This window comes from Xyrauchen texanus, chromosome 31, assembly GCF_025860055.1.
Source record: "Xyrauchen texanus isolate HMW12.3.18 chromosome 31, RBS_HiC_50CHRs, whole genome shotgun sequence".
Classification (NCBI taxonomy): Eukaryota; Metazoa; Chordata; class Actinopteri; order Cypriniformes; family Catostomidae; genus Xyrauchen; species Xyrauchen texanus.
In genome coordinates, this window is record NC_068306.1 from 2410123 (window position 1) to 2436175 (window position 26053).

General features: G+C 40.6%; 1 protein-coding gene across 20 annotated transcripts in view; it reads right to left on the minus strand.

The window, feature by feature from the left end:
- Nucleotides 1-11614: 11614 nt before the first annotated feature.
- The window catches only part of LOC127624947 (gastrula zinc finger protein XlCGF57.1-like), a 213961-nt gene continuing 199522 nt past the window's right edge, over nucleotides 11615-26053 (minus strand). For 15 of the 20 annotated variants that reach the window (XM_052099894.1, XM_052099882.1, XM_052099881.1 and 12 more), the window contains one exon: nucleotides 11615-14493. In XM_052099894.1, coding sequence (XP_051955854.1) covers nucleotides 12596-14493 — 1898 coding nt within the window. In that variant the 3' untranslated portion in view covers nucleotides 11615-12595. Of the gene's footprint in view, nucleotides 14494-14686; nucleotides 14703-16526; nucleotides 16777-20003; nucleotides 20097-26053 lie in introns of those variants that run through there. The other 5 variants (XM_052099889.1, XM_052099888.1, XM_052099887.1 and 2 more) reach the window with 3 other exon arrangements.

Sequence of the window (26053 nt, forward strand, 5' to 3'; positions counted from 1 at the left end):
TGCTGTGATCAACTCAATGTACTGTTGACTCGAGAGCTGCTGTGATCAACTCAATGTACTGTTCACTCGAGAGCTGCTGTGATCAACTCAATGTACTGTTGACTCGAGAGCTGCTGTGATCAACTCAATGTACTGTTGACTCGAGAACTGCTGTGATCAACTCAATGTGCTGTTGACTCGAGAGCTGCTGTGATCAACTCAATGTACTGTTGACTCGAGAGCTGCTGTGATCAACTCAATGTACTGTTCACTCGAGAGCTGCTGTGATCAACTCAATGTACTGTTGACTCGAGAGCTGCTATTCTTAGATCAATGTACTGTTGTCTCGAGAGCTGCTGTGATCAACTCAATGTACTGTTGACTCGAGAACTGCTGTGATCAACTCAATGTACTGTTGACTCGAGAGCTGCTATCCTCGGATCAATGTACTGTTGACTCGAGAGCTGCTGTGATCAACTCAATGTACTGTTGACTCGAGAGCTGCTATCCTCGGATCAATGTACTGTTGACTCGAGAACTGCTGTGATCGACTCAATGTACTGTTGACTCGAGAACTGCTGTGATCAACTCAGTGTACTGTTGACTCGAGAGCTGCTGTGATCTGCTTGTCTGTTCGGTCAAGTAAAATTTATTTTTCACTTGCCCCTTCAAAAATCCACTTGTCCAGGACAAACTTTTATGTAATTGTTGAATGGGGCTGATATGAAAGCTACCACACAAACACATACTCACAGTGATGTCACCGTTTAGCAGTCCAACAAAGGCTGCTGAAATCTTGACTATATTGTTTTCATAATTGTTTGAAGCCAAAGATGTGATTGAAAATAAAATGTGATTGTTCGCCCAGCCCTACTCGAGGTTTTCAAACATTTCGGTCAGATTTGGTGAACTGGATCAACTCGTTCACTAAAATGAACCAGTTCAAAAGAACGACTCGATCATGAAATGGACATAACAATAAATGGTTTTACATTTATTTAAATATATTTGTCTCGTGTGCCCAAAAAATAAACTTTAAATCACAATGATGAAAATATTATTAAATCATCGTTTACTCGAGTAATATTCAGCAGATGTGGTCAATTGTCGTTTTGTTGACAGAGATTTTGTCAATTAAGTATGATATATATAACCTCTTTTAAGGGACGTTTTTAGGACATTAGCACGACGTTTCTGGAACGTAAGTCAAAGTTTGTCAAGATTGAACTTTACCAACACGTCTTCAAACTGGACTAAAATATAAACATGAGTTTAGCCACAGACAGACAGAAAGTGGAAATAAACCTGTTCTGAAGTGTTTTAGTTGTTTTGTTCATCTCTTACATATGACCAGTAATCCCAAAAGTATTTACACAAACTTGAGGAAACCAAAAAGCGTTTGTTTGTGCCCGTCTCTCCAATATATATTATCACCTTCATTGAACTCATTTACAGTCAGTCGCTGGATTTAAAGACTCATTTAAGCAGAATATTCTCACATTTCTGTTTGTTTCTCCTGAAAGGGATTTTTTAAAGCGTCTGTAACAAAACAAAGCGACATGCGTCGATAAAAACTTATTTTACACTCATTAAAACGCCAAAGAGAGAAAAACAATATATACATATATAACAACAACAACAAAATATAAAAGCAACTCAAAAAATATGAATCTCTCAAAAAATGTAAAACACATTGAACACGTACTGAACTGAGCGCTCAAACTGCAGCTGTGTTTGAATTCGTCCCTATTCACTATATAGTGCACTATTTGGGCTTTCTTCTTCTTCTGGTGTTTTCTGTCGGTTTATAAAACAACTTCCGGTTAATTTCCGCCTCCTGCTGGACTGGAGTGAATAAAATACCCACATCTGATTAATCGGTCCTGCTGTCGATCTTTAAAATACTTTAAACTGTTTTACAACATTATACAGGAAAAGGTATTTGTAATGTATTCCGTTAGATTACTCAAGGTCAGTAATGTATTCTAAATACTTTGGATTACTTCTTCAGCAAAGGTATTTTTTCAATTGTTTTGACTATAAAAACTCTGCCAGTACAGTAACACAAAATACACAAAGAAGATCCTGCTCTTGTGACTTCCTTTGAACCGTTACAGTAACACACTACATTTATTCTGTTACATTTACTGGAAGAAAAAAATACTTTGAGTAAGTTTAAAAGAGGGTACTTTTTAATAGTACTCAAGTCAATTTCTAATGAATTTGTTTTACTTTGTTACAATGGGCAGAAATCCTGTCATTACAATAATCAAATCAAATCACTTTATTGTCACACTACTGTCACTGTGTACACAAGTGCAACAGTTGGTGAAAGTCTTGTGTGCAGTTCCGAATAACATAGCAGTACCATTTACAATAAACAACATTTACACAACACAATTTACATAACAAATGTACACATACTTACACAATACAATATACAATGTACAGTAAACAATACACACAATTAGGGCACCAAAGGAGGGAGGTGTTGTTTACACTATTGCACCAGTTGATGAAATGGAAAAGGTACGGTGTGTTCACCGTTCACTTTTGAAGACCCGGGTCTGGAGAGAATCGCCGATTGGTGAGCAGCCTATTGGTCCAGTTAGTGGACAAAGGGTTTCCCTGCTAGATGAGGAGGTGGATGATGCTGATTTGATGGTGTTTGTGCCTGAGACCCTGCAACCTGCACAAGAGATTGCACCTGAGAGTTTGGGACGTTTAGGGTCATCCGAGTTCCCAAAAGAGTTATGGTTAGGTGGTACAGGTCCTGTTGCTGTAACATCAGGGGAGCCAATTAATGGAGAGGTGAATCCTCTAGTTGTTGAACAGGAGGTATCCTTGAGCTCACCTTCGGTTTTCATTGGTGAAGGGCCAGTTGCACTCACGCAGGACTGGGCGTACTACAGCAGGGCAGCACTCTAATATGTATCATCTTCCACGCACGGTGAGTGGGTTGGAAAGGGAGGTTGAGGGTCCCTCTGGCCCAGTGTCTAGTGCCATCTCAGTTTGGTTTAGGACCTGGGATTAACCATCTACTGTCTAGGTTGCAAGGGTTCCTTTTTTTGATCGTCGGGAAGCCAACACAGAAAAGGGGGGTAGATTGTAGTGGGGAAGTCCGCTATCTTCCCTAATAAACATATTTGGGTCGTAAGCCGATTAGCTGTCACCCTTGTGATATAAAAAGGCAAGGATTCGTCTCTCGGATGTGTGTCATTGTCAACGTCACAATTGCGTCACCAGCGCAGCATTGCTGCTTCTTCCGGCATCAGATGTGGACATTTAGAAAGGTATGAGCAGTTGTTTTCCCCATTTTATTGGTATCTAATTTGGTAACTGAATGTCCGCTGTTTGTATGATAGTAAGCGTTGGTTGCTTGACTACCATTCCCAGTAATATGAGTCGCAGCCGTGGGAATTTACGTGCGGGTCTTTCAGTTCTTTTCATGGCTATCGCTGCTGTGCATGCCTCAAGTACGTCTGTGTTGTCATCATCGGTATGTATATAGGGGTGCTTGCTAATTTTGGGACGAAGGGCTGAAGGTAGCAGTCGTAATATTGTGTTTTTGTTTTAGGTGCGCTTCCTGGTATAACGGCATCGTCCATGCAAACTAGTCCATTGTTAAGGCTGTATTGTGCATGCCTTTGAACACATCTGCAGCGTGATCGTCATCGTTACGCTTCCTGGTACACCGGAGCGTTTGTGTAAACGACTAGTCTGGGCATATTTTACATTCTGCATTGGAATAACACTGCTCTTCTGTTTTTGTTTATTGTAATATTGTCTGTCTTGTGGTTTAATTTATGGATTTGTTTGGTATTCTCGGTTGGCTTGAGTTGTGTGTGTGTGTGTGTGTGTGTGTTATTTTGAATAGTGTCCTACGTGTTAGCTTGGGGATGCTCTGGCTAATGCTGTTTATGTGGTGATGTAATGCCAGAGCAACATGGTGGCATGTGATTTTTATTGTAATGTGTTTGTTTTCTTTATTTCAAGTGTCCTTGTGATCTGAGCTTTATGTAACCTCTTATGAGGAGTGATGACACTGTTTCCATGTAGTAATTTTGTAGGTAATTTCTAGTTTAATTTGTTTCTTTTGTTTTTGATACATTTAATTGAGTTTAGCCAAGTTGTGCCAATGTTTTGTAGTATTAAAGGGGTCATGACATGGTTTTTTTTATTGTATTATTATGTTCCCTTAGGTGCAATTATAGTATTAATATATTTTTTTTTAAGAAAAACTTTTAAAATCTAGTGATTTATGACCTTTTCCCACCCTGTTTCTCATCCTCTGATTCAAACAGTCTGTTTTGGGGGCGTTTTCCATTTAAGACTTCAGTGTTAACGCCCACTGTTATGATTGGCTAACGTCAGTGCCTATGTATCAATTATTGACGCCCCCAGCCAGAACAATATGCAAGTAAACTAAGTAAAAACACTGTGATTATTCATAATGAATGAAATTGCGCTTTAAAAAGTAGTTTAAAGTTTAAAATAGATTACTTACAGTTTGCGTCGTCGTTGTTCCCAGAATAGTCGACACGGACTTATCTTTGAGCAACAGTTTTCTGGCAAAGCCAGCATCATATTGAGATTTGTTCTCAAAACAGTCATCCTTAAAATGTACAGAACAAGCGCTTAAGTTAACACTGCCGTGACTGGGTCGATCCGCAAAAAATAAACTGCATCCATTTTTCCCTGGCGTCTGGATCTTTCGGCAGCTTATTCAGAGGTTTTGTTTGACCACAGCCAGGAACAGCACATCTGTGTGGCATCGTAATTTTCCTGTGCACAAGTAGTCTCTGTCAGAGCTCGCTGTCCATCGACTGAACACTTGTGAGGCGCGGCGATACTGAAATGAGCGTAGTTGTCTTGCGCTTATAAGCGTAGTTATGTTGTGCTGGAGGCGGTCATATGCAAACGCTGTTACGTCACTTCTAACCGACACGTCACTTCTAACCATGAATCCAGAACGAGCTGTATTTTGAGCTTGATTAAATAAATGATTAGTTTAGAATGGGGAGGGCGTCTTAAAATATTAAACTTGCAGGACGTTTTAATGATACAAAGACCTCTTATATACCAAAAGATCAAGGCAAATTTGGTTTCTCATGTCATGACCCCTTTAAACTTTGAACACTAATGTGTTAATTTTATGTGTTCACAGGACTTGGGTGCCAAAGGCAGGAAGGCCGGCTTTATTCTTTCACAGTGGGGCTGGTGACTGTGTGCAGTGCTCGTCACTGAAATCCTGATTTTGGGTGTGAGTGTGCACTTGTGAATGCTGTGATTCTCTATTATAGGTGTGATATAATCTCTGGTAGCCCGCCCCTGCCGGAAAGCCCCAGGTCCTTTGATTGTTGTAGGTTCATAATTCTTTTATAAACTCCAGTGGCACCTTGGCTAAGGCCTCTTTCATTTTAAAGTTTTGTCTTAAATTTTGTTAATAAAGATGAATATTTTTGTAATGTTATTCATGTCTCCGACCTTTCATTGAGTAAGAATAGATTTGGTCCTTTAGTTCCCTGGGTGAAATTCCCAGGGTGGCGTAGTCTTTGTCGTAAATGTGTGCCGTACTATAGTTACACTGTCCTTGTAGCGGCCTAAGGTCTATTGCCACATTGGGAACAGTGTGCACTGCTTTAAACACTTGTTTTTCAAATCTGATCTTTAGAACTCACTGTCAAATCAACTCTGTATATTCAGACTGTGTAGACAATATCCACTATAAATTCATGAAATGTGCAGTAAGCAAAACATACAATTCATGAGCATTGAGAACATAGACAGAGAATACACACATGTTCCACAGGAAACAAATCAACATAAATAAAGTCATATACATGATCTGTTAACTGTGGGTCATCATCATATTTCTATCAGTTCACGTTAGAGAAATGGGATAACAATAAGTGTCACTTCAATTAAGGCTCTCATTAATTAACTCATTTACAGTTAACGAGGCATCCAGGTGATGCAAATGTTTTTCTGTTATGCTACAAAAGTCCTGGTTTGACTGAAACTTCAGTATAGCTGGATTGGTTTTCATAGTAGTTCATCTTGTGGTCAAACATGACTGCTGTTAAAATTGCCATTGTTCTTGCTTTTTGTCATCAGTTGCTGTGGAATGGTGAGTTTATTTTTGTGTCTGAAGCAGTACCAGATCTCATTGTGTTCTACTAAACATGTGAAGAGCTGTTCTGCATGCATTTAAATCACAAATGTGTACAAGACATCGGAGTCTTTTGACTTCCAAGAGGAAGTGTATTGCAGATGAGCAAACCATGTAAACCCAAACCTCTCCAGATGTAAACATGCACATCAAATGGACATCTGGGTGATTTAATGTGTGCTATCAGGGAGTAATATTGAAACTGATTCTGTTATGCCACATTTGTGTTTACAAGCTTCTGTGTTTTCTTAGCTCTTGGTTCTTCAGTTGAACATGGTTCTTCTATTGACTCATCCAGGAGTGCTGTTAGGCGAGTTGTCAGAGAAGATAAAGGTGTGTATTTGTTCCTTCCATCTGGCAAGCTGGGTTTAATTTTCCCCTACAGTCAGTTAACTCGCAGGTTAAAGATTGCACTGCTTTCTGTATTTTAATAAGTCCTGGTTTGAAGAAACTTCTCATTCTGATTTTTAAATTAAGCCCCTGATTCATCTGCCAATGGTACCTGGACCCATGGCAATGCCACCTTGGTCCATGATGCTCCTGATGGCAATGCTACCTTGAACCAGTATGCTTCTGAAAACAATGCCACCCTGGTCCATGATGCTCCTGATGGCAACGCTACCTTGAACCAGTATGCTTCTGAAAACAATGCCACCTTGGTCGATGCTCCTGAAGGCAGAGCTTGGTGGGCCTGGTAATGGTGACTTAACCCAGACCAATTCTACAGGATATGTCAGTGGTGGTTTGAGGCAGGACTTTCCTTGTAGGATCTGATTCTATTGACCAGTATAACTCTTTGGACCAGATGCTTAAGAGCCCTCTTCTGGTGCATCTTTACCCAGTGTTGTCAGTAGTATGAGGCAGGACACATTGTGCAACTGATCTGTAGAATCTTGATGTTTGTAATAAACCATGATTCACTCCAAGCTTGTGTTCCTCTTGCTTCTGGTAAATTAAACTTGTTGCACCGCAGTTTGTGGTGGGTGTTCAACTTGCACTTTCATTCAACTTTATCATCTGTCCCTTTTTAAAACTGACCCCCACCCCTTTTTTTGGGTTTAGTATTGTGGCACTTAACCACTATCCAAACCCATTGAACTGCTTCAATGACTAGTGACAATTCAAACATCTCAATTGAACACCATAAATCACTTTATTGTCACACTACCATGTACACCAGTGCAACAGTAGGTGAAAGTCTTGTGTGCAGTTCCGAATAACATGGGTGAGGGTATATAAAATGAATATACAGTAGTTGAATTGGGGAGAATATATTTGACAGTCCAGTGTGAGATTAAAGTGGAGTGCTAATTATTGATCCTGATAGATCAAGTGTTCAAAAGTCCGATTGCTTGGGGGAAGAAGCTGTCATGGAGTCAGCTGGTGTGGGTCCTGATGCTGCAATACCGCCTGCCTGATGGAAGCAGTGAGAGCAGCCCATGACTCTGGTGGCTGGAGTCTCTGATGATCCGCTGAGCTTTTTTCACTCACTACCTGTTATAGATGTCCTGGAGGGAGGGAAGCTCACCTCCGATGATGTTTCTGGCAGTTCGCACCACCCTTTCCAGGTCTTTGCGGTTGTGGGCGGTGCTGCAGCCAGTCAGGATGCTCTCTACACTGCTGGTGTAGAACCGTGTGAGGATGTGGTGGTTCATTCCAAACTTCCTCAGCCGTCTCAGGAAGAAGAGGCGCTGGTGAGCCTTCACAACGGCCTCAGTGTGGACGGACCATGTGAGTTCCTCAGTGATGTGGACACCAAGGAACTTGAAACTGCTGACTCTCTACACTGGTGCTCCATTAATGGTGATGGGGCTGTGTTCTCTGTCTTTCCTCCTGAAGTCCACTACAAGCTCCTTGGTCTTACTGACGTTGAGGGAGAGGTTATGCTCCTGACACCAGTGTGCACCTGTTTCATCATTGTCAGTGATCAGACCTACCACCGTAGGCAAACTTGATGGCATTGGAGCTATGTGTTGCCACACAGTCATGTGTGTATAGGGAATATAGGAGTGGGCTGAGAACACAGCCCTGCGGGGCTCCAGTGTTGAGGGTCAGTGATGAGATGTTGCTGCCCACTCTAACCACCTGACGTCTGCCTGACAGGAAATCCAGGATCCAGCTGTACAGCGAGCTGTTTAAGCCCAGAGCCCGGAGTTTCTCATCAAGCTTGGAGGGCACTATGGTGTTGAATGCTGAGCTGCAGTCTACAAACAGCATTCTCACATATGTGTTCATTTTCTCCAGGTGGGAGAGAGCAGTGTGTAGTGTAGATGCAATGGCATCGTCAGTGGAGCGGTTGTTGCGGTAGGCAAACTGCAATGGGTCCAAAGAGGGGGGCAGAACAGAGCAGATGTAATCTCTGATTAACCTCTCAAAGCATTTGCTGATGATGGGGGTCAGAGCAACAGGACGCCAGTCATTTAACAAGTGATTTTTGGCTTGTTAATTTTTTTATTTATATCTGACAATGTCATATCATTATAAACATTATCATCATTATATGATTCAAACCTTTGAGTAACACTGAAAATATCACAACACTCAGACATCCAGCCGTTCAGTGACACTAATCTAAACCAAACCTCATTGCCACAATGAGCAGGGAGGGGGCCATAGCACATTACAGTGTCTGACATAATTTTTGCAAGTTCCCACACCTCTTTAACATTATCTTTAGTGATCTCTGACTGGTAAAGCTGGACACTGTTAGTGCTGACATGAATAACAAAGCAAATTTGATCTTATGTCAAATGATCTGGCACCTGAAATGCATTTAACAATAGTGGCTGGAGTCTCTATTTCCACATTCCTTACAATAGTCACCAATAACAACGGCACTTTCAACATGATTCTCTGTGGGTGCATCACTAAGTGGGGAAAATCGATTGGAAATCCTAACAGGAACGGGAGAATGGTGTCACTTTGCCCTATGGGTATGCTCCAGAGACATCACCCAAATGCCCTGCTGCGGGGGCTCTCCAGCTTGAACCAAAGTGTGTGTGTTGCTCACTGTACTATCCACAAACAAAACAGTATCTACTGGCTACTCTTTTTCACAGACCTCCACTAGCATTTGGAAGCATGTCTCCAATTCATTAACCTTCTCCGTCAGCCTGGTTTCTCCCTCGCGTCCCCTGAGCTGGATGATGACTTCGCCGCTGCATCGGAGAGCGTTCCGGCATCTGATGCGGAAGACTCGACTGGGCTGCCGGTTTCGAGTCGGCATGGCCAGTCTGAGACTGATGCCCAGATGGCCGACATGCTTGCCCTGCTTCCTCGGCTCAGGGCGCTGTCCCTGTCCCCTTACATCTTCATGAAGGTCGCAGAGGCAGCCCTTGCCCAGCTCAGGGAAATGGGTATCCGCATACTCAATTATCTCAAGCTTGCCCCAGTTCAGAGCATCTCATTTCTCTGCAGGGAGTTAGACTCAGCATCAATGTTAGCACATCTCATGAACAAGAGTGCACAGTCGGTGCTGAAATGCCTCACGTTGTTCAAACTAGGCACAGCGGTTCCTCTTAAACAATTCCAGAGGCTCCTGGGGCATTTGGCATCCTCCGCAGCGGTCAAGCCGATGGGGTTGCTGCATATGAGACTGCTTCAGCACAGTCTCGAGTACCGAGTTGGGCATGGCACCGCGGCACATATCGTGTGTTCATCACCCCCTCTTGTCGCCAGACTCTCAACCCCTGGACAGACCTCTGTTTTCTGCGGACAGGAGTCCCCTTACAGCAGGTGTTCCAGCGCGTCAAGGTTACCACAGACACCTTCTAACTGGGTTGGGGAGCAGTGTGCAATGGGCACCCAGCCGCCGGCTCCTCGACACGGCTGATGCAACAATTGCCTGGAGTTGATGGCTACATTCCTTGCCATGTGGACATTTCTCCTGCTACTCCTGCAAGCACGTCTTGATCCATTCAAACAATACCAGTGCGATAGCGTAGATAAATAAGCATGGTGGTGTACGCTCTCGTCGTATGTCACAACTCGCCTGCCATCTCCTGCTTTTAAGCCAGCCATGACTCAGGTTGCACTCATATCCCCGGCAGCCTCAACACAGCAGTGGATGCGCTGTCACGACAAGGCACGCCCAGCGGAGAGTGTAGGCTCCACCCCCAGGTGGTCCAGCTGATTTGGGAATGGTATGGCAAAGCACAGGTAGATCTGATTGCGTTTTGCTACTCCCTAGTGGAGGTTTCCCTCTGGACAGACGCTCTTGCACACAGCTGGCCCCGGGGGCTGCGCAAGAACGTATTTCACCCAGTGAGCCTATTTGCACAGGTGCTGTACAAGGTCAGGGAGGACGAAGAACAAGTCACTTTGGTGACTCCTTATTGGCCCACGTGGTTTTGGTTCTCAGGTCGCGACAGCACCTCCCTGGCAGATACCCCTGAGGAAGGATCTTCTTTTTCAGGGATGGGGCACCCTTTTGGCATCTGTGCCCAGACCTCTTGAACCTCCAATCTGGTCCCTGGATGGGAACGCTGTCTCCAAACAGAGGCTTGCTCACTGGGTCGTGGACGCCATGGCTTTGGCCTATCACAGGCCGTGCCCACCTGGTAAAGCCACCACCACCATCACACTGAGGCCCTTTAGGTATAGGTATGTTATTTAGTCTGTGTAGTCTCATGTGGTTCTGTGTTTGTCCTATGTTGTTTTATGAAGCACATGGTCCTGGAGGAACGTTGTCTCGTTTCACTGTGTACTGTACTAACTTTATATGGTTGAAACGACAATAAAAACCACTTGACTGTTTTCTTTCCATGGAGTATTTAATTTTTTGGCTAGGGCCCTTTAATGCTTTTTATTTGTGTCAGGAAATGTTTTTCCTATTCTTTCAGGAGGAAAAGACACATCACAGTCACATAGTCAGGATAGCTGTTTCCGCCATAACAGGACTGACCCACCTCCATGCTTGACTGTGGGATGGTGTCGTTCTTGTCATCTTTCTCCAGATGTGCTGCTGACACATGGGTCTAAAACTCATTTTCAGTTTAGTGTCATATGTTTAAAAAACCTTCTTCCGGGACTCCACAGTTCTTTCCTAATTCTTGAATATTCAAGTCAACATTTCCCTGGGGGAAGTTTTGCTTTCTTCCAAACCCCAAGAAGGTTGCTGTTGTACCATATTTTAAGTAATATTTAAAGTAAGTTTGGAGCAGAAGAAATAGAAATAGAAATAAACCTTGTGTAAATTGTTAGCTTTATGCTAAGCTAAGATGTTATTTATAGCCATTTTATTAAGAAAATTCACATTAGATCATAATTAATTTTTTTCTAGTATGACCTTTGAAATTATTCAACTCTGGATCAAATTAAAAGACCACTGCAAATGGTCAGTTTATCTGGATTTACTATTTATAGGTGTGTGTTTGAGTAAAAAGAACATTTCTGTTTTATTCTATAAAATACAGACTACATTTCTCCCAAATATAAATATTTTCATTTAGAGCATTTATTTGCAGAAAATGACAACGGGTCAAAATAACAAAAAAGATGTTTTCAGACCTCCAATAATGCAAAGAAAACAAGTTCACATTCATTTTTAAACAACACAATACTAATGTTTTGACTTAGAAAGAGTTCATACATCAATATTTGCTGGAATAATCCTGATCTTCAATCAGTCTTGGCATGCTCTCTACCAGTCTTTCACATTGACTTTATGCCACTCTTTTTTGTTTTATTTTTCATATATAAAAGAGAGAATGCAACAAATCAGAAAAATCTACAACAGGATTCATTATTATCACACTGAAATGTCATGACACAACTTGCTGTCAAACACATATTGAGCTACACATAACACATAAGATAAAAATAAGCTACACATAATTATTTTCTCAGGTACTTAATGAGTCTAAATTGATGCACAACTTAATAATAATTTCAGTAAATCACCCAAATGACAATATCCATATCACACTGTTCATGTGTTAAACTTGCTATAGTTTACTTCCACATTGTTTCTTCATCCAATAACAATGTCAGATGTAAATAAGGTCAGAAATAGCATGTATAATCTGAATCTGTACACACATGTGGGATACTGATGATTCACCATTGTTGCACATAAAATCAACGTAATACAGTATTTATCTGTATGAATATAACACTCATTCCTCTTGTCATAAAGAAATATCCTGTGATAGGAAACTTTTATAGCTATGAAACAAAATATTATATATGAAAGGGCTAACAAAAAAAACACAATTACACACCTTGGTTCTCTAATGACCCTACACACTTTTGATTTTTAAGCAACTATATATATTTATAGTTTTATTTATTTAGGCATTGTGTGAATAGTCAGTATTCAGTGATGTTAACTTTCATGTCATGTTAACACTGCATTCGTTGCACTGCAGGATGGTCTCGTCTTAAGACACGGCTGCACATGCAATAGTTTGGTTAGGAGGCACATATGCTTTGTTCACACATTCACTATTTACGCGATATCATTGGACCAGAAGATGATTCTTGCTTGCTGTCACTATGTGGGCAGTTGTATGGTTTCTCTCCAGTATGAATTCTCTCATGTGTTTTCAGGTTTGCTGAGCGATTGAAACTCTTTTCACAGTGTGAGCACTTGTATGGTTTCTCTCCAGTGTGAATTATTTGGTGCTTATTCAAGTCACTGGCTGTAATAAAGGTCTTTCCACACTGATGGCACGGGTAAGGTCTCTCTCCAGTATGAACTCTCATGTGTATATTAAGATCACCTTTAATTATAAAACTCTTTCCACACTGATGGCACGGGTAAGGTCTCTCTCCAGTATGAACTCTCATGTGTCTGTCAAGACTGCCTTTAAGTGTGAAACTCTTTCCACACTGATGGCACGTGTAAGGTCTCTCTCCAGTATGAACTCTCATGTGTTTATCAAGATGGCTTTTACGTGTGAAACTCTTTCCACACTGCTGGCACGTGTAAGGTCTCTCTCCAGTATGAACACTTGTGTGTCTGTCAAGACTGCCTTTAAGTGTGAAACTCTTACCACACTGATGGCACGTGTAAGGCTTCTCTCCAGTATGAACTCTCATGTGTGTATTAAGATGGCTTTTAATTGTGAAACTCTTTCCACACTGATGGCACGTGTAAGGCTTCTCTCCAGTGTGAACTCTCATGTGTGTATTAAGATGGCTTTTAAATGTGATACTCTTTCCACACTGATGGCACGTGTAAGGCCTCTCTCCAGTATGAACTCTCATGTGTGCTTTAAGACGGCTTTTAATTGTGAAACTCTTTCCACACTGATGGCACATGTAAGGTCTCTCTCCAGTATGAACTCTCATGTGTGTATTAAAACAGCTTTTAATTGTGAAACTCTTTCCACACTGATGGCACGTGTAAGGTCTCTCTCCAGTATGAACTCTCATGTGTGCATTAAGAAGGCTTTTAATTGTGAAACTCTTTCCACACTGATGGCATATGTAAGGTCTCTCTCCAGTATGAACTCTCATGTGTGCATTAAGACGGCTTTTAATTGTGAAACTCTTCCCACACTGATGGCATATGTGAGGTCTCTCTCCAGTATGAACTCTCATGTGTCTATCAAGATTGCCTTTAAGTGTGAAACTCTTTCCACACAGATGGCACGTGTAAGGCTTCTCTCCAGTATGAACTCTCATGTGTGCGTTAAGACGGCTTTTAATTGTGAAACTCTTTCCACACTGATGGCACGTGTAAGGTCTCTCTCCAGTATGAACTCTCATGTGTGCGTTAAGACAGCTTTTAATTGTGAAACTCTTTCCACACTGATGGCAGGTGTAAGGTCTCTCTCCAGTATGAACTCTCATGTGTGCATTAAGACGGCTTTTAATTGTGAAACTCTTTCCACACTGATGGCATATGTAAGGTCTCTCTCCAGTATGAACCCTCATGTGTGCATTAAGACGGCTTTTATTTGTGAAACTCTTCCCACACTGATGGCATATGTAAGGTCTCTCTCCAGTATGAACTCTCATGTGTCTATCAAGATTGCCTTTAAGTGTGAAACTCTTTCCACACTGATGGCACGTGTAAGGCTTTTCTCCAGTATGAACTCTCATGTGTGTATTAAGATGGCCTTTAATTGTGAAACTCTTTCCACACTGATGGCACGTGTAAGGTCTCTCTCCAGTATGAATTTTCATGTGTATATTAAGATCTCTTTTACATGTGAAACTCTTTCCACACTGAGAGCAGGCGAAAGATTTCTTGGCTGCTCTCCTTTGAGGATTATTTGGTGAGAAATTATTTTTATTCTTCGGGCAACTCAAAGATTTTTCTCCAGTTATGAAATCATGATGTTCCTCCTCCACTTCATTCAGTTCTTCACGTTCCTCTTTCACATCCATCAGCTCTACAATGAACAGTGAATGGATAACAAAAACATCAAGGTGAAAAAAGAAATAGGTGTAAAAATGCTAAATCTTGACAAAATAATTTTTCATTACTATATTATTACAGAATGTGATACAGATACGGTTTCAGATTACTCAAGCCTCCACATGATAGATGTGGAGCATGTGAGATTTAAGGGGGGAAAAGCGCACTTCGAAATTAAGAAAGATGGTTGACTGGATGCTGCTGAGTTCTGCTTTCTGTGTCATCATATATCGGCCCCAAAGTGCATCGGCCTACCGGGAAAATGCCCGGTGGTTGTTTTTTTTTTAGACATGGGTTGTGAGTGCCCACAAAGGATACACCTCATGCATCCTCCGAATTCCTGTGAAAGAAGGTAAAAATGAGACAGCCTCGATGACGTATTCAGCCGGCAAATGTGACCTCTGGAGAACACAGATGATCACATTGCATTACAATCTCTTCTAGCTTGCCTGGAGGAATTAAAAGGTTGCCTAGACAAAAACTTCTTGTTTTTGAATAAAGACAGAAGTGATTGTCTTTGGTCCTACAGATAATTTTGATGTTAGTAATGCTGAATGCATTAATCTCAATGCTTTCCTCTCTCCTCAAGTACAGAATCTGGGTGTCCAGTTTGATAGCCAGCTGAAATTTGACAAACATATTAGTGCTGTCATAGGTTCCAGTTTCTTTCAGCTACATCTACTCTCTAAAGTTAAACCCTTTTTGTCGGAGAAACCTTTGGAGATAGCAGTTCATGCTTTCATCACTTCTCGTCTGGACTACTGTAATTCTCTCTATTGTGGAATTTCAAAATCTCTTACAGCTCAACTTCAATTTGTTCAAAATGCAGCAGAAACATTTCTAAAAGGAGGTCGGAAGTACGATCATGTTACCCCCATTTGAAAATCACTTCACTGGCTGCCGGATAAAGCTAGAATTGATTTTAAAAATGTATTGTTTGTTTACAAGTCATTACACAACCAACTCCCAGTTACTTATCAGACTTACTACATCCTTACAATCCACCATGAAGTCTGAGATCCAGTGATCAATATCTCCTCAATATCCCACACTCAAGAGTAGAGGAGGGAGAGCCTTTTCGGTTGTGGGTCCTATTTTATGGAATAGATTCAGTTTCAGATTGTCACCTTCATTATCTGTTTTTAAATCTTCTCTTAAAACTCACTTTTCACTGGCTTTTAATAGTATGTAATATTCTGGTCTTAAATTGTTGTGTGTTTTTAGAACTTTGTATTCATCATTTTGTATTGTACAGCACTTTGGTCAGCCTTAATGCTGTTTAATGCTATATAAATACAAATAACTTGGAACTTGAAAAGAACATGCTCACTGGAATTAGAGACAGGTGTTAAGACATCATTTAGCCCAGGTGCAAGCACCCTTACCACTTTCTCTCCCTGAAAGGGCACTCGACCACACATTGTTTTGACAACTTTATGCAACATCACAACATTATTGACCGAGATCTTGTTTTGAAGATGGGACCGTTGAACCTCTCTGTAAAGTCTTCTCCAGCATGAGTGAAGTCAAATGAAAACATGTAGTTTAAGATGGAGTACACATATTAGTTATACCAAGTGAATAATCTGAAAAATAACTTTAAATTGACTTCAGACTTAAAGCCATCTTTAAGGACTTCAAGCAGAAACCCAAATCCAGAGTCTCTGTTTCTGAAGGACTGTAATGACTTTTTCAAATTAAAATTGCACCTTTTTAAAAGTTAAAAGCACTTTTAAAATTACAATAAAGACTTTGATAAAACTCATCCTGACATGACAGTTGATTGTGATTAAAGTGTAAAACAACATACACACCGGGCCCCAATCTGGCTAATCAGCTGAGGAGACGGATAAATGCATCCGGATGCGGCAGGTCGAGAGAGAGCCACACGCAGCTGTGTTGTGTGTTTAAGTTTTCATTAAAATATTACTTTGATGCTTCATCCGGTTCCCGCCTCCTCCTTGCCCATCCTTTATACTGTTACAAACATTAAAGGAAGAAACATACCTGAAGGAGTATAATCATCATCATCACTCTGTTGTTCCTCTGTTGTGTTTTCTTCTTTTATCTCCTGCTTCACTTCAATCTTCACTGGTGTCTGCAGCATCTGCTGTTCATCATCATCTTCATCAGTCTGTTGTTCCTCTGTTGTGTTTTCTTCTTTTATCTCCTGCTTCACTTCAATCTTCACTGGTGTCTGCAGCATCTGCTGTTCTCCAGCATGAATCACATCCACCTGCTCTCTCATGATGAACATCTGAACACACAAACATCATCATTATAATGGACTGACATTCATTAAACTCAAAAAGACTGAACATTTAATGATTATACACAAGAACTGCTGTTAAACAAAACCACTTAGTTTTTTTATACGGTACAATTGGTTAGCTACAGAACCACAGAAACTTCTTGAAGTGTGGTGTTATGCAGCAGATGAGCCACAGGATGCTGGAGTCTCGTGATCTTCCCATTTCTTTCATAGAGAATGGTTTTGTTTTTTACACTGAGGGAGGTATTGTCCGAAAAAGGCTGAACTCTGTTCAGTGTACTGTTGACTCGAGAACTGCTGTGATCGACTCGACATACTGTTGACTCAAGAACTGCTGACTCGAGAGCTGCTGTGATCGACTCAACGTACTGTTGACTCGAGAGCTGCTGTGATCGACTCAACGTACTGTTGACTCGAGAGCTGCTGTGATTGACTCAACGTACTGTTGACTCGAGAGCTGCTGTGATCGACTCAACGTACTGTTGACTCGAGAGCTGCTGTGATTGACTCAACGTACTGTTGACTCGAGAGCTGCTGTGATCGACTCAACGTACCGTTGACTCGAGAACTTCTGCGATCAATTCAATGTACTGTTGACTCGAGAACTGCTGTGATATGCTTGTCCGTTCAGTCAAGTAAAATTGTTTTTCACTTGTCCAGGACAAGCGTTTATGTGATTGTTGAATGGGGCTGATATGAAAGCTACCACACAAACACATACTCGCAGTGATGTCCCCGTTTAGCAGTCCAACAAAGGCTGTTGAAATTTCAGTTTCCGAGTTTATATTTGTAAGGCAGGGTGCCAATGCGTTTGCATTCAAAGGCAAAGAGCAAATGTATGATCTTTGAGAAAATCAACAAATTAACTTTCTCGCAATTAGCAACTCTTCCTGAGGCACCACACCCCACTGAGCGAAGACTGCAAATTCACACCTCATTGTTGCCCTTCCACATCTGTCCCATTCTCTCCTCTCTCCCCCTCACCCATTCCTCTTCAGCTCAGAATCACCTAAGATCTGTATGTAACAAAAGTCTATATCTGATGTATACAAATAATGTAACTAGTGTAACACGTCTGGAATCATTTAAAATGTCTCAGTGCGTCTGGTATAGTGCTCTTATTCCCAGGTTTGTAAAACTTAATGACAGCAAAGTTATAAGGTCTTTGCCAAATGCTTTATAATTCTGGAGGTCTGTCCCATCCCTGCTTGTATGTTAATGAAGTATGTCCCCAGGACTTCCAAACCTAACCACTCCCAAAATTCCCCTTGTCCATGGTTTGGGTATTTAAAGAGGTGTGACACATTGCTCAGGGTTCTCTGTAGTCAGACGATCCTAGGCAGTTTACTGTGTGTAATTTAAAACAGGTGATTGCAATTTGAATTTCTTATGTTTTGATAAAATGTCTAACTTTGACTTATCACTGTCTAATTGGAATTGATGAATTGATTATGTTACCTGATCAATAAATTGTCAACATTTGATTTTATTCTGACTGACTCTGACATTGTGTTTCCCAAACAGATTAAACGATTCGTATGTTACCGCAAGTCTGCGTCAGATTAGTGACAACTAATATTTGGCATCGATTCAAGTGTAAATTCGGGTGTCTTACCTCTGTTTTAATTTGATGTTTCTCCAGATAAGTGTACGTGGAAAACCACGCATGGCCAATCCAAAGCTATTACAAGAGAAGTTATGTTGGTCAACTTACATCTGTAATAGTGGCCGTGACCTCTACTGAAGAAAACATTAAGTTACATTCAAGTGTATGCAATTCCATGGGGCTATACTGAAGTATCTTTGATTGTGTATACGTGAACGTGACCGATCTCAGGTATATAGCAATTACCTCTGTTTGATGATCCAATACTGCCCGCTTGTGATCGTGAGACCCGCGGTGTAGAGAAAACACGCGAGGACCTCAAAGCGACATAGTTTCTTAATCTAAACGAGTATAATTAAAGGAGTTAAAAGAATAATCAAACAGAGTCAGATGAAATAACGAGGTAATACATAAGAGAAAATGTATTTCATTTAATATTGTTGTGTTGCGTAACAAGGAAAGACTGTAACACGCAGAGACCTTCACCCGTATTATTGGAGACCGCCATTGGACCGATAAATGGGCTTACAATATTCATAAACCGCTTCCTAATTATTTGAACTTTAATAAAGGATGCTTTAAAGAATTAACGCTGGTGTGTTTCGATGCGAAACGAAATGCGGCACAATAATCGTATAATCTTGATTATATTGTTTTCATAATCGTTTGAAGCCAGAGATGTGATTGAAAATAAAATGTGATTGTTCGCCCAGCCCTACTCGAGACGCAAACGGTTTCAAAAGTTTTGGTCAGATTTGGTGAACTGGATCAACTCGTTCACTAAAAAGAACCGGTTCAAAAGAACGACTCGATCATGAAATGGACATCACAATAAATGGTTTTACATTTATTTAAATACATTTGTCACGTGTGCCCAAAAAATAAACTTTAAATCACAATGACGAAAATATTATTAAATCACCGTTTACTCGAGTAATATTTAACAGATGTGGTCAATTGTCGTTTTGTTGACAGAGATTTTGTCAATTAAGTATGATATCCAAAACACATATTGACTGACTACAAAAATAATACAATTATGAAAACGTCAACTCGTATTTAAGTTATCTGAAGATCAGGGGAACATGCTGCAATAACCTCTTTTAAGGGACGTTTTTAGGACATTAGCGCGACGTTTCTGGAACGTTAGTCAAAGTTTGTCAAGATTGAACTTTACCAACACGTCTTCAAACTGGACTAAAATATAAACATGAGTTTAGCCACAGACAGACAGAAAGTGGAAATAAACCTGTTCTGAAGTGTTTTAGTTGTTTTGTTCATCTCTTGCATATGACCAGTAATCCCAAAAGTATTTACACAAACTTGAGGAAACCAAAAAGCGTTTGTTTGTGCCCGTCTCTCCAATATATATTATCACCTTCATTGAACTCATTTACAGTCAGTCGCTGGATTTAAAGACTCATTTAAGCAGAATATTCTCACATTTCTGTTTGTTTCTCCTGAAAGGGATTTTTTAAAGCGTCTGTAACAAAACAAAGCGACATGCGTCGATAAAAACATATTTTACACTCATTAAAACACAAAAGACAGAAAAACAAAATAAATATTAATCTCTCAAATAATGTAAGACACATTAAACACGTACCGAACTGAGCGCTCAAACTGCAGCTGCATCTGAATTCGTCCCTATTCACTATATAGTGCACTATTTGGGCTTTCTTCTTCTTCTGGTGTTTTCTGTCGGTTTATAAAACAACTTCCGGTGAATTTCCGCCTCCTGCTGGACTGGAGTGAATAAAATACCCACATCTGATTATTCAGTCCTGCTGTCTAACTTTAAAATACTTTAAACTGTTTTACAACATTATACAGGAAAAGGTATTTGTAATGTATTCCGTTAGATTACTCAAGGTCAGTAATGTATTCTAAATACTTTGGATTACTTCCTCAGCAAAGGTATTGTGGAATAATTAATGCTTCTCAACAACTTCTCTGGTGATGTAATGTGGAATAATGAAGGCCTCTTTTATGTATCTCTTGTTGGGGGTAGCTACAGCTGCTCCCTGCTCTAAAGATGTTCTAAGGAATGTGTTTTTGTCTCACGTTTCGCACGTAGCTCAAACATGTATGTCACCCCAATATAAGGTAAAGAACTATTTCATTGGTGAGGGTCCAGTGGAATGTGGTTTTCTGGACCATAAAACAGAGTGTTGCGACAATAAACGTTGAAGAAGGATTTGATAGCATTGGTTCTCTGTGTCAGTTCTTTCTTCCCTCAGCTGAGCCGTATCGAGACGGGGATTGCAGATCAACAAATAAATTAAATACATTGGATGACAAAATTATCTAACAGTTTGGGGGCTCGTCGGGATTTCTCCAGACAGGTAAGACTGATTTAAGTATCAGGTATTCCTGTCTGATGAGAGATTGAATAAAACTTAAGTTTAATTTGGCTCGATATTAACTCCGTTAATAACTCTGCTCGGGGGCCTCTTCTCAGAGACGATATTGCCCTATTATGAAAATAGGAAGGAGGGTTTTGCTCTATTATAATATAGGGAAAACCCCACAACCGCAGCAGTAGTTTAAGGATATCCTTATTCTGGTATGAATAAGAAGCGGACTTGAATTGTCCTAAGGAGAAGACGGAACAAATTTGATCTGCAGGAACCGTGTCGATCGGGAAATTGTTTGTATTATTATTATTATTAAAAGGGTGACATTATGGGACAGGAAATAAGCCGCCCGTTATCTAAGTAAAATCCAAATAATGGATGTTTTGAAATAAATAAGATTATAATTGAGCCATCAGCAATTTGGCTGGGTGGTCAGAGAAAGGAGAAAGGGAAAAGGAGGGAGAAAAGAAAAAACGTAGTTAGATCAATTCAGGAGTAAATCCAAAATCTATGGTTAAAAAAGGGTGAACGGACCCTCAGTGAGATTATAAATATATAGTAATAGTATATATAGAATCATACGATGAGTGGAAGAAAATAAAACTATTCTGGGACATAGGTCCTGAACAAAAAAGAGACTAATCAAATGCATGCAGCGGTCTCTGTTTCAAAACAAGCCGCCTAAACATGATATTATAGTGAACAAAGCTTTAACCCCTAGCTCCCCAAAGACACCATGCGCACTGTTGTATCCCGATTTAACACAATTTAACTCATTCGCTGCAGCCGCGGATGTATTCGATTCAGATTCAAAGAAAAATACGAGCAAAAATAAAACATCTGCATTTCCTTGTATCAAGTGCCCAAACGAATATAAAATCGTTTCAATAACATTATCAGAGACGCTGAATAAATGCAAAGAATTACTATATAAAACCGCATACCTTTATCATCGAAACTGGCGCATCTAAAATATAATTTACAGCGCATTGCTATGAGGAGTCTATTACAGGACGCACTCTGAACTCTGTGGGAATGAATGGCATTCCTGTGAAGTGTAATATGACCCCAAAATTACCCGTAACATCTCCAGATAACACAAACATGTTTAAAATGCATGATTTTGCCTGACTCGTCTGTAATCCGATGCATAAAATTGGAAAAAAAAACTTTTGATTCTAACTAATTACAATTGCTGTTTCCCTCAGTATATTTTCAGTCTGTGTATACAGGACATTACGGAGAAGTTTGCAGCTCAACGTCTGACAACACTTCTGCTGCGAAACAGGAAATGCTCAACGTCGACCCAGCGCTATGGGCCGCCCACAAAGATGAGGCAGGCTTTATTGATGTAAGACCATATGTTGCCAAACTGTCTTTAACTTACCTGTATAGAAAACTGCAAACAGTATCCATTTTTCAAAGAAAAGAACAAGGCATTGGCCCAATAATATAGCAATGCCTGTCACAAGGTATTTTGAAACACATTCACTCATCATATAAATCATCAATTAATCCTATGAAGAAAGCTAATAATACATGGCGATTAACACAAGATTTGAAAATTAATGACATTGTCACCAGTGGTGCTGGATGTGTGCACTACTATTAACTAAATTCCAGCAGACCACACTCATTTTATTATTAGTAATTTGTGTTAATTCAGTGTCAGTTGTGCCAATTACACAGCCGCTGTTCACATTCACATATGGAGGCCAATAGTAACAGAATTTAGAGACTCGCCTGCTGTGTTCTCTGCTGTAGTACACGCTACTTTGAAGGACACCAAGCTGCCACCTGTCTATTGCAGTATGCTGACGACATCCTGCTTTCCGGCCCGGACATCATGTCATGCACAGCCGCTTCAACTACAGTGTGCAATGTATTAGCGAAGGCTGGCTTCAAGACATCAAAAGAAAAGATGCAATGGGTGAAACTGAACTATCAATCTGGGTCATGAACTACAGAAAGGAACAATATGTCTCTCCACAGACAGAGTGAAGATGATTAATACCTTCCAACACCCTAAAACAAAGACTCAAATGCAAAGCTTATTGGGTTTAGTGAACTATTGTCGAGCATGGGTGCCAAACTGCTCGGTATATGACAAAATCCTGAGAGAAGCAACACTCTCAAGGGCTGAGGAACCTATCAAATGGACTGCTGAAATGAACATTACTACCAAATCATGATGAACCCTTTCATCTGTACGTGCACGAGGTGACAGGCACAGCAGCAGTGATCCTCGCTCAGTCCCATGGCGGAACATATAGACCAGTGGCGTACTTGTCAAAAAATTTTAGAGGCAGTTGCCAAAACCTCCCTGCATGTTTGTGAGCAGTGACTGCTGAGGCGTTGATGGTACAACATGCAGAACGCATTGTTCTCTCACATCCATTAGTTGTGCACACCTCTCACCAGGTAGGAACAATTATGCACATTACCACATGACAGCACAACATTGATCGGGGTATGAAGTCATTTTATTGGCTACTGCTAATCAGACCATTAAACCAACCTCCGGTGTACACGCCCCGACTTTCACATGTTTGCATTGATCGACTTTATGCAGGTCGGATGTTTCATCATCCGCCCTGGAGGAGGGGAACCATTGGAACGTTGATGGGTCCTGTTTGGTTAAGCTGTAATGGAACTTCCAAATCGAATTATTGAAGATTATTCGCTCCCATATATATCTGCACAAGCTGCTGAGTTGTTTGCGTTGATCAGAGCATGCCATTTGGCTAAAGTTAAATCAATCGATATATACACAGACTCGAAGTATGCTAATGAGGTAGCAAAGTGGGCTGCAAGGGAAGTTATGGTAAGCCCAGAGCTGAATCAAGCTAAAGAGACTTTTCCATGATACAATCAACACTGGTAAAAGACAATGACATTAAATTGTTACAGGCAAATCCATTTGAATCTGACAACATTGGGCCTCAAATTAAGTGAAATCAAACTTATTGCATAAATGGGGTACAAAATGCAGTAAAATGTATGTCTTGTGTCTTAATATGCGCACAGAACAACAGACACAAGCCCACGAAGCACAACTCATTACCACACTCGGAACTGCCATTCTAAACGGACAGAAGCTTTCCTGTGTGTGAGGTAAAATTATAAAATGGTGAAAATTTGGCAAAATAAATAATACAGAGATTCGGCTGACTGAGCTCAGAATGTCACCATACTCTGTTGTTAATCTCTGCATTTGAAATACTAATGGGTAAGCCTTTCCCGACCCCTTGGGGTCAAAGGCCGCGCTAGCTTTCTCTCCACAGGTGACACGGAGGTGGTGATTGCAGAATATCTGGATTCCCTCATTAAATATTAAATTGCATAAATGATGATATCTCTCTCCCTCTGCCTGCAGAAAGCCCTACTCATTTGTTCTGAATCAGCAGGTTCTGGTGAAGTGTCTGAAACCAACGAAGTTAGGTGAACCAAAGTGGGCCAAACTGTACTGCCGGTGACCAGAACGGGGGTGCTAACTGACCTTCAACCACAGTGGATCCACGCAAGCCGCATGAAGCTTGCTCCAGAGGAGGGCCTTACTGATTCGAGGTGAACGGTGAAAGCACTGGAGGAGCTGAACACGCAGCGCCAGTGCCCAACTGGGAATCTGTGAATTAGGAGGACCTGAGGAGGGACCCGGAACAGTCAACATGAAGACATTCCTACTGACACTTTGCATATGGCAGGTGGTCGTGCTTGCCTATGCCCGTTCAGAATCAACACAACAGCAAGGAGTCACAAGTGTAATTCCAGTTCCTAGAAATAATGTATGATAGTTTATGTTTTATGGTAATGTTACAGGAAGAGGTTTCTGTTATGAAGGTACGGGTAAACACCCAGAAACGAAGGTACATAGAAGGTGATGCCTCAAGTGACCCTGAAGTATATCTAGACAGTGTTGGACAGCCAAGAGGTATTAAATGTTTGGATTAATTCTTGCAGGGTTCCCACACCTTGGTTAATTTCAAATTCAAGGACCTTTCAAGGACTTTCCAGGTCCAATATCCTCAAATTCAATGTGGATGTGGGCACACATTTCAAGTGAGAGCAATGTTACATCGTGTTACCTTGTAAGATACATTGTTACAGTTTTCATGTGTCAAACACAACTATGCAAAAAAGCTTTTTGTTTTGCATTATTTTGATCTATTTGACAAAGATCTGATATTCTATTTGTCGTATTTCTGTTTTTGCACAAAACTGAAGAATATTCGGTACATCCTATACTGTACTCTAAAATGATCTCTAACTTTTGAAATTTCATTGAAAAGAGCTTAGGCCCATGTAACCAGAAGTAAGATTAAAATATTTTTAAGTTTTTCTTGCCTCATGGGTTTATATTATATTCAACATTACATTAAATAAAACATTTGTGATAATCTGTTGCCCAAATATTTTATTTTTATTGAAAACAATATACAGTCATTGACTGAACATATTTGGCTTTGGTGTAAGCACTGAAAACATATCGCAACATAGTGCAGATCAAATACATCATAAAACATTCCAATATGGGACATTAACATAAGGCCATGAATGGATAAACAATAAGGCCATGAATGGATAAACAATATTAAACAATAAATAAAAAACACAAGGTCAGCTTAAAATATGTAACAGAGCAAAAACGTTCCCTGACGTATTCTGTGGTGGTTTTCCTTTTTAAGTTGATTGTCGCTTTGTTGATTTTGTCTTCATTTGCTTTTCAATTCATTCAATTTCTTGTCTTGATTTTTCCACTTCCACCATTTCTGCTCTCTTTTCCTTTGCTCCCTTCCTTAAGCTGTTAGACTTGGCAATTAGAGTTGTCATCAATTAGAACATGTCATCTTTCAGTCTTTTTTTCTTCATTTTAAGTTCCTCAATTTCATCCAGCACTTATTTTCTCTTGTTGTTTTTTCCGCATCATCTCGCTTTCTTCTCATATCCTCAAGATGTGTGATGTATCTCTGTCGAGCACCTCCAACTGACATCAATAGCGGTCTGTCAATTGTGACATTCTTGATGCCACCCACAGCCCTGAGGTGGTCCGAAATGTACCTCTGTGCCACGTACAAATCTTCTGAAAGGTTATCATCCTCAATTTGACGGTTGATTGAAAATTCCACGCTCTACAGAGGCTTGCCCATGTGAGAGGAGGAGGAGTTGGCGGCAGAGTCTCCATAGCTTTTCATATGGTTTCTGTGTGGACATCCTGTCATGCAAAAATGTGTCAACCCTGTCTGTGTATGGATCAAAGTGGGAAAATTGTGAACTCTGAGGCAGCACAATCTCCTCAATG